The sequence below is a fragment of the Lathyrus oleraceus genome, chromosome 3 (assembly GCF_024323335.1).
Source record: "Lathyrus oleraceus cultivar Zhongwan6 chromosome 3, CAAS_Psat_ZW6_1.0, whole genome shotgun sequence".
In the NCBI taxonomy this organism is placed as follows: domain Eukaryota; kingdom Viridiplantae; phylum Streptophyta; class Magnoliopsida; order Fabales; family Fabaceae; genus Lathyrus; species Lathyrus oleraceus.
The window spans coordinates 358,649,269-358,657,956 of NC_066581.1; the positions used below are offsets into that span (position 1 = coordinate 358,649,269).

The 8,688-nt window shown below is 32.6% G+C and overlaps 1 protein-coding gene across 5 annotated transcripts; it reads left to right on the forward strand.

Moving 5' to 3' along the window:
* Positions 1 to 3,632: 3,632 nt before the first annotated feature.
* On the forward strand, positions 3,633 to 7,698 carry LOC127127675 (B3 domain-containing transcription factor ABI3). Of its 5 annotated transcripts, XM_051056919.1 has the most exons (8): positions 3,633 to 4,120; positions 4,447 to 4,587; positions 4,666 to 6,200; positions 6,451 to 6,543; positions 6,645 to 6,745; positions 6,870 to 6,922; positions 7,012 to 7,088; positions 7,291 to 7,698. In XM_051056919.1, exons 1-8 carry the CDS (start codon positions 4,054 to 4,056, stop codon positions 7,462 to 7,464), a joined length of 2,241 nt encoding a protein of 746 aa, XP_050912876.1. In that variant the 5' UTR covers positions 3,633 to 4,053; the 3' UTR covers positions 7,465 to 7,698. The 5 variants fall into 5 exon arrangements, with proteins under 5 accessions (XP_050912876.1, XP_050912874.1, XP_050912877.1 ...); XM_051056917.1 differs by having other exon boundaries at positions 4,447 to 6,200; XM_051056920.1 differs by having other exon boundaries at positions 3,634 to 4,587.
* The last annotated feature ends 990 nt before the right edge of the window (positions 7,699 to 8,688 follow it).

The following is an 8,688-nucleotide window of genomic DNA, read 5'->3' on the forward strand; positions in this document are numbered from 1 at the left end:
TCGATTGGGACTCCCTAACCAATCGATTGGCTCATGCCTAAAACTCCAAATTTCATTTCTTTGACGTTCCTAAATGTATTGCATCAACTATTAATCACTTGTCATGTTATACTTGTATTGAATCAACGTTAAATGTGAAAATTACATGTTGAATCAAGTGAGTTAACCTAGTGATCATTTTTTTAAGGCTATAAGTTAGACATATAACTTAGATAACATTAGAAAACGACATTTATTCGTATGATACCTATGTGAAGGTTGTGAATGAATGGTTACTATAGTTAAGAGTGAGACGCTTTGTATGGAACATGTGTTGTTATTATTTGTATATTGTTGAATGAGGTCACCAGTAATTGATGAATCTAGTTATGTTTTATGGAATTAATCACGTATTCAGAGTGTTTTACCCATGATGGTGTACATCCCTATTTGAGATGCTTAGATGAGTAAGAAATGGGATATGACTCCAATGATTCGTGCCTCAATTGGGTTTGAGCCCCAACCATGGAAGACATGGGGGATAGGTGGACACCAAAGTGGGTTAGAGGCACATACGGGAAAAGATAATCTAAGTGGGTTAGAGGCCCATACGGGTGACGGTCGATTGGATTGAGTTTGAGGCTTATAGAGAACCTGATATCCACCGCGAAAGTCGAATCATACGAGCATGCATGAGCTGAGCTTGCCCTAGACGTAAGTCCGCTTAGGGATTGATGTTTCGTGAATCTCAATACTGATTTATTTGAGTTGTGAGAACTCAGAAGCATGTTGTCATACCTTGCGATACTTTTCCCCATCACTTAATTCATCCTTCCCTTGTTGACATAAGTTGGATATTGATTAGAAAACCTTGTAGAGCCGAGTGAACCTATAAGATAGGGAATCCACTGGGATTATTATCTCACCCCATATTGTTGATTATTTTTCAGGTAGTTCTGATCAGGCGAAGGGTAAGGACAAGATAGCGTGCCGTCCTTGCTTATCTGAGGACTTGGATGGCTTTTCCGCTGTGTAGATATTTTTTTGAGATCATTCTATAATGATCTAGTTCCTAGTTTTATTTTGGGCACCTTTGTGTATATTTAGTGCCATTTGGTGTTTTCTTTTGGTCATGTAATATGTACATTGTTGCCACTAGGCGCTTATGTATTTCAGTACCAGTATTATACAATGTATAATATGTATTCTAGTCATATATTATATGTGGGTGTTACATACATCTTGTTTAAGGTTGATTATTTGCCTTCCGTTTAAAAGTCATTATTTAAAACTTGAACATCAAAGGGTGATCGGATGTACCTCCACTTTGTCCTCAAATAACCGAACATAAAGTGTACACTTTGTTTAAGGTGAGTTATTCGTCCTCCACTTAAAAATAACTTTAACCAATCAAACATTCCTTTTCCGCCTCAGCGCGACGAAAACCTTTTTCACAAATGAATGATGTTTTATCCATTCCGATGTGAAGCACCAACAAACTTCAATCATCTCATGCGCGAGTAGCAAGCAACGTTTTTCCGCTCGAATGTGATGAAACATAATTCGAGAGATTCCGGATCATGTTATCCATTCGGACGCGAAGCACAAACAACGTTCCCTACTCCCATATGTGGGTAGCAAGCAATATTTTATGCTCGAATTCGACTTAAACATATTTTGCTAAAATTGACCAACAAATAAACATTTTCTACGCAAAACTACGTAGCTTTGAGTTTTCCATCGCACCTAGGTATATGTAAGAGCGAGATTCAACATCTCGTCAAGCATCCTAATAAAAAATCTAATTTTTCCTCTTTGTAAATACATCATAATAATTAGAAGAAAAATAAAATATTATGTATAACCGACTTCCAAACCTGAATTTGGTTGCGACGACCTACCTCGCGCATAACTGACTTCCAAACCTGAATTTGGTACAATGGATGTCGCGGGGTGTTAATACCTACCTCGTGCATAACCGACTCGTAAACCTGAATTTGATTGCGATGACCATGTCACTACTAAAAACTTTGCGTTTAGTGACCAGAATAGCTTAAAAATTAGTCATTAGAACGTTTAACGACCAATAAAGCAACTATAATTTTTCGGTGGAAAAAGTGCTAGTCACTGTTAGTGACCGAACTAGTGACTGATTTAGCCACCATTTTTAGTGTGTTACATAAATTAAAGTTAATTGAAAGTAACAACCTCATTCAAGTATTGAACCCATGCCTCTGAGTTGTAGAGCCCACACATTATCACTGGGATGCATCATAACAATTGTCAATTTCATATTTAAACTGATATATATTATTAAAATATATTTAAGTTGCATTTTTATATTAAAATAATAAATTTAATGTTATCAATTTTTTTTATATAAATATATTAATTATATGTTGTAGAAACAAAAATGTAAAACTTTGACTAAAATCTAAAAATTAAGATGAACATAAAATATTTAAAAATGAGAGAAAATTAGGAGGAATTAGTAAAGAAAATCACCAAAATGATTAGTGATCGAAATTTCGATGACTTAATTTTTTTAATAAATTAATCTTATATAAAAATATTTTTTATGATTGAATATTATGGTTACAAAATTTCAATCAATAATTTGGTGACTAATTTAACGACTTAAAATTTTTTATTAATATGATATCAAAGTTTGGTGGTTAAAATGACCGAAATTTTTCAATCACTATATCCGTCATTAAAAATAATTTTTTTTTAATAATATATTTTTGTTTTTTAAAGATTTTATTGACATTTCCCTTTAAAAATAAAACATCAACGACAATTACGTTGATACGTTGATTTTGAGCGTTCGTTCACTGGAGTATTTTTCACACTACTAGACATTGATCTTGTATTGTATTATCGTATTTGCATAGCCTATTTCCAATATACAGTTTGTCCCATCGTTCACTCAGGATCAATTTTATGGTTGATTCCATGTCATCACATCTTGATGGTTAATGTAGTCTGCATTGATCCATTTTACCCATAACTTTAATAATATATATTAATGTTATATATGGTCAGAATTAATCTTTCATTTTATAAAAAACAAATTTATTTATTTTAAAATATTTTAAAAATCATTTTTATAAAAATTAATTTTGAAAATACAGAAATCAATCTCTTGGATTTATTGATGCTTTATATCAATAAATTTGTTGTTATCTGTTTTTCTAATTTTTATACATCTTGTATTTTGAATAGTTTTATCAATACATAATTAAATTTATAAAAAAAAAAATTACATTAAACCATTCAACCATTAAACTATTATTAATCTCTTACATAACTCCCAATTATCATAACATTTTCTCTATACAGCTAAATAGTAACACACTAAAATTTATTACTCACAAATGATAGAAATACGATTTTTTTTGGTAGAAAAAAATTAATTCTCATCTAACAAAACTAGTTAGAAATAAAGTGGTAAGTAATGTAATAAATCTAAAGGTCACCAAATAAAATTAAATTTCTCTTTGTGCAGCAGAAGACCTATTACTTTCTCATAAAGACTGTGTCACCGTTTAGTATCGCCACTAAGATTTCAACGAATGTCTATAAAACACAGAATTCCAAGTACCACATTTGACAAAACTAGCGGCACAAGAATCTTGTTTTTTTCATTTCATTTCATTCAAAACCAAAACTACCTTTTCTCTCAAAAACCACCAAACCATTTTGAACTTATCTAAGAAAGAGAAAATTAAATTATTCTTTAAAAAGACACAAGGAAAAAAAATAATGTAACTTCCTAGAACAAACCAGAATATACACACATGGGTGGTTTTGTTTTTGGTTTCTAGGTTTCTAAGAAGACTGAGTTTCCAATCAAATTTTTATTGGTTTTTTTTTCTGGGTTTGTGAAGAAACAATCATTACCCTTGTTCACTACTCTCTTTGTTTCTCTGTCTAAATCTAAAATTTTGATTTTTTTTTGGTTTTGATAATAGCCAAGGAAATCAAGTTTGATTTAGTCCTTTCAATTTCTTCATCCATGTTCTTTCGAAAATCCTATGTTGTTTTGTTATTGTTGTTGTATAGGGGTGTTTAATGTTTGATAAAAAAAATCAATTAAAAAAAATCACTTTTGGAGTAGTGAAAGTCGCTTTCATTGAAGGTAAGAGAGGGTTTTCATTATTAATAATTTAATATATTTTATGCTATGGTAAATCAGATGTTTTCTGTTGCATAATCCATTTATAGGATTTTAAAGAATCTTATCTTCTTTTGATTCCTTAATTAGACACAACAACTTCACAATGTTTCAGATCTTTTCCTTTTGTACTTGATAAGTACATAAAAAAAATTATCCATTTTTATCTATTTTCTCTCTCCTCAAATAGTGCCATATTTCATACACTCTCTGAGAAAAAATTGCACCAGAAGAATAATTGAACAAAAGGGTGTCTTAAAGTTTGAAACTTGTTATGGAGTGTGTTTTAGATCTGCATGCAAAGATGGTGAATGAAAGAGAAGAAGACGGTTTTGGAAGTTTAGGAGAAGATGAAAAATTAGTGGCGGTTTCTGAGAGAGAGATTTGGCTTGATGATGCTACAAATCATCAAGATGATGATGATCTTTTAGGTATGAATATGAATGATGATGCATCTGTGTTCTATGCTGATTTTCCGTCTTTACCTGATTTTCCATGCATGTCATCAGCATCATGTTCATCATCATCATCAGCATCATCATCTTCATGTTCAACACCATTGAAAACCATTGCATGTACTACTTCAACTACTACTACAACTGCAACATCTTCTTCCTCTTCTGCTTCTTCTTCCTCTGCAGCTTCTTGGGCTGTTTTGAAATCAGAAGTTGAAGAAGATCATCATCACGGTGAGAAAATGAAGAGTTGTGATAATAATCATGGGTTTTTGAACATGCATGATCCATTAGATCATCATCATCATCATGGTCAACATGCAACAACCGCGTCTATAGAGATTCCTCAACAACAACAAGAGCTTGGTGTTGGTGATTGCATGGAGGATGTTATGATGGATGATACTTTTGGTTACATGGAGCTTTTAGAAGCTAATGACTTTTTTGACCCTGCTTCGATTTTTCAAACCGAAGGAGAAACCCCTTTAGTTGATGATTTCACACAAGAACAAGAACAAGTTCTAGTGCAACATCAACAAGTTCCCATAGTGGTGCATGATGATAGTGAAACGAAACTAGACCTCAATTTTGATGGTGTTGGTGTTAATGATGGTGCATGTGATGGTGTTAATGATGAGATGAGTAATGTTTTTTTGGAATGGCTTAAATCTAACAAAGATAGTGTATCAGCTAATGATTTGAGGAATGTGAAGCTTAAGAAATCAACAATTGAAAGCGCTGCTAGAAGATTAGGTGGTGGAAAAGAAGGGATGAAACAATTGTTGAAGCTTATTCTTGAATGGGTTCAAACTAGTCATCTTCAAAACAAAAGGCTCAAAGAAAACAACAATAACACAACAACCTCAAATGTTGTTCCTCAACAACCACTGCCGCAGTTTCAAGATCTATGTCCGAACCAAAACACGACAAACACATGTTTTAACCAAACTTCATGGATGGATCAAACGCAAACACCTCTTGTTGTTCCTCCACAACAATTTTCGCAAGGGATGGTTGGAGTTGGATACGTCGGCGATATCCATTACACAAATGGTTCGGTTTCGAATAGCCTTTACCAACAAGGCTCTACTAATGAGTATCATCAATTCAATGTTGTTCCAAACTACAATCAACCATCGTTTGTGGATAGCAACAACAATGTTGTACAACCTCATGGTTTGAGTTTTGGAGGATATGGAAATCAATATGGTTCTTATCAGTTTTTTCATGGAGGTGGTGGTGATCGGTTAATGAGGTTAGGTCCTTCGGCTACAAAAGAAGCTCGGAAGAAGAGAATGGCGAGACAAAGAAGGTTTGTTTCTCATCATAGGAATCATCATCAAGGTTCTGAATCAGTTGCTAGATTGGGTGGTGGTGGTGGTGGTGATAATTGCACCAATGGCGTGGGTGTTGGTTCTCATGCAAATCAAGCTAACTGGATGTATTGGCAGAGTATGGCTGGTGGGAAAGCAGCTTCCTTGGCACCTGTTGTTCGGGATGAGCAGACGCAGCCTCCGGTGGAACGAGATCGCACCAACAATCAGACACAGAATTCTCATCAAGGTCGAAATGCATCGGATAAGAAACAGGTTTGTGAACAATAATTTTATCAAGTTAGTGTTGCATTATTTGTATTGGTTATAAATATTATAACTTTATGATCATCACAAATGCGCGATTATACAAAGGCTTGTCTGTACATTGACACAAAACACCAACACATATGTGATTACATTCAAATTATTAACGATGTCGATGTTGGGTCTATGTCCCTGCATCATAGTTATATAACTTATAAATTGTGTTCCGTGCAAGTTATAACCGATGTTCGATTTATAGGGTTGGAAGCCAGAGAAGAACTTGAAGTTCCTTCTACAAAAGGTGTTGAAGCAAAGTGATGTTGGAAGTTTGGGGAGAATTGTTTTGCCAAAAGTAACATTTTTTTTTCTATTTTCTCTAATTAATTATTTACTACATTTGTATAGATTAATTTTGTATTGATTCATACATTTTGGTTGCGAAAACTCGAACAGAAAGAGGCAGAAACTCATTTGCCCGAACTCGAGGCGAGAGACGGAATTTCCATTACAATGGAAGATATCGGAACTTCTCGAGTTTGGAATATGCGCTATAGGTAATTAAATTAATTAAATTAATTAAGCAAACTTTCATGGACAAATTTGTTTTTATTTTTACACATATATGATGATGCATTGAGACTAAAATTTTCTCTTTTGAATTATTGTTTCTTCTTGGAGCATCAGATATTGGCCAAATAACAAAAGCAGAATGTATTTGCTTGAAAACACCGGTGAGTTGTTGTTCTTATTCAATGGCGTTTGGTGCTTTTTGTGTTTTGTTTTTCACAATTTTGTATCTTATATTAATTTCATTTTATAGGTGACTTTGTGAAAGCTAATGGACTCCAAGAGGGTGATTTCATTGTGTTGTATTCTGATGTGAAGTGTGGCAAATTTGTAAGAGCCTTCTCTTCTTAATATTATTATCAATTATTATTATTATTATTTTCTTGAGATCTATAAAGTTTTTAGATGATTATATAAAAATTTATGTTATTATTATTATTTTCTTGAGATCTATAAAGTTACTAGGTGATTATTTTTTTTTATATATAAAAAAGGTGAGAATTAATTGGTGGGAATATAATTTGTGATGTAGATGATAAGAGGAGTTAAAGTGAGGCAACAAGGAGCAAAACCAGAGGCGAAGAAAACAGGAAAAGCACAGAAAAACCAGCAGCAGCAGCAGCATGGGAATAATAATAGTAATACAGCTGGAAATGATGCGGTGGATAATAATGACACACCATCTTCACCAAAAAGGAAGAAATGAAAGGATAAAGGATAATATTATGTAATATAATAACTATGTTATAACAATATAATATAATATAATATAATATATATATATTTAAAAATAGTATAGTAGAATAAATAAATAAAAATCTGAATTGAACATGTGATGTTCAAGAGAATCTGTAGTAACTTGTTTTGGAATTTGATTGCAAATTGTTGTGTGAAAATTATGTGTGAATATTTATGTGTGAATGGAAGTACTTGATGTCTCCATTTGTGACTTTGATTTTGAAGTTCATAGAAAACCATGGTGCAAATGAAAATAATAAACTATTTATACATTATAGTTTATATTTATTGAAATTCAATTGGTGTAGTGATTAGGAAATAATAAACTAGTTATGCATATAGTATTTATGGAAATTGAATTGGTCAAGAGATTGGGAATCTTGTTTTGTAGGAAGAAAATTTTGATTTGAAACTTTTGTTTGTTTATATTTTTAGCTAGATAGTTTGCGTAAGCGTTCCCCTCACAAAAGTAATGTTTGATAGTGATATTTCACTCTTTACTAAGAATCTTTTGAAAGTGACTATGAAGAAGTAAGGCTATGGAATTTCATAGGTGGTTTAGAGACCAAGTCTATTTGAATCTGAATTGCAATTAGGATAACCTGACCTATAAGTTCAGCCTCACTGATGTGTTGAATTATAGGTTTCGACATAAGTAAGGAAATGTCGAATCATCTAGTGTATTGAGTTGTATTAGTGTGTCGAAGTGTCGAAGCATGTTGTTTTACATTGGATTTCGACTTAGGCCTATTTTTAGTAGTCTTAATTATTTTGGGTTTTTATAGTTTTGGGTTTTGATTTAAGTCTTAATTATTTTGGATTTTTATAGTTTTGGATTTTGATTTAGGGAGTAAGTTAACATAAATCTATAAATAGAGGGAGTATCCCTCTATTTTTGGAAGTGATAACTCATAACATTGTATTCACAGAATTTTGCAGTTGCAAGGTGAATAAAGAAGTTTTTCACAGGTTGTGAACAAAGATAGAACTCTGCAGAAAATATTCTTTTTCTCCAACGTTCTTTTCTTTCTTTCTCAATTGTTCTTTTAATTTCATTGTCATTGTGTGGTTGATAACAATCTTGTTCATCAAGATTGATAGAAATTCCCCATAGATTGTGGTGGATTTTCAACATCTGGTATCACAGCTCTGGTTCAAGCAATTCGTGGGAAGAAAATCACGATGACAATGA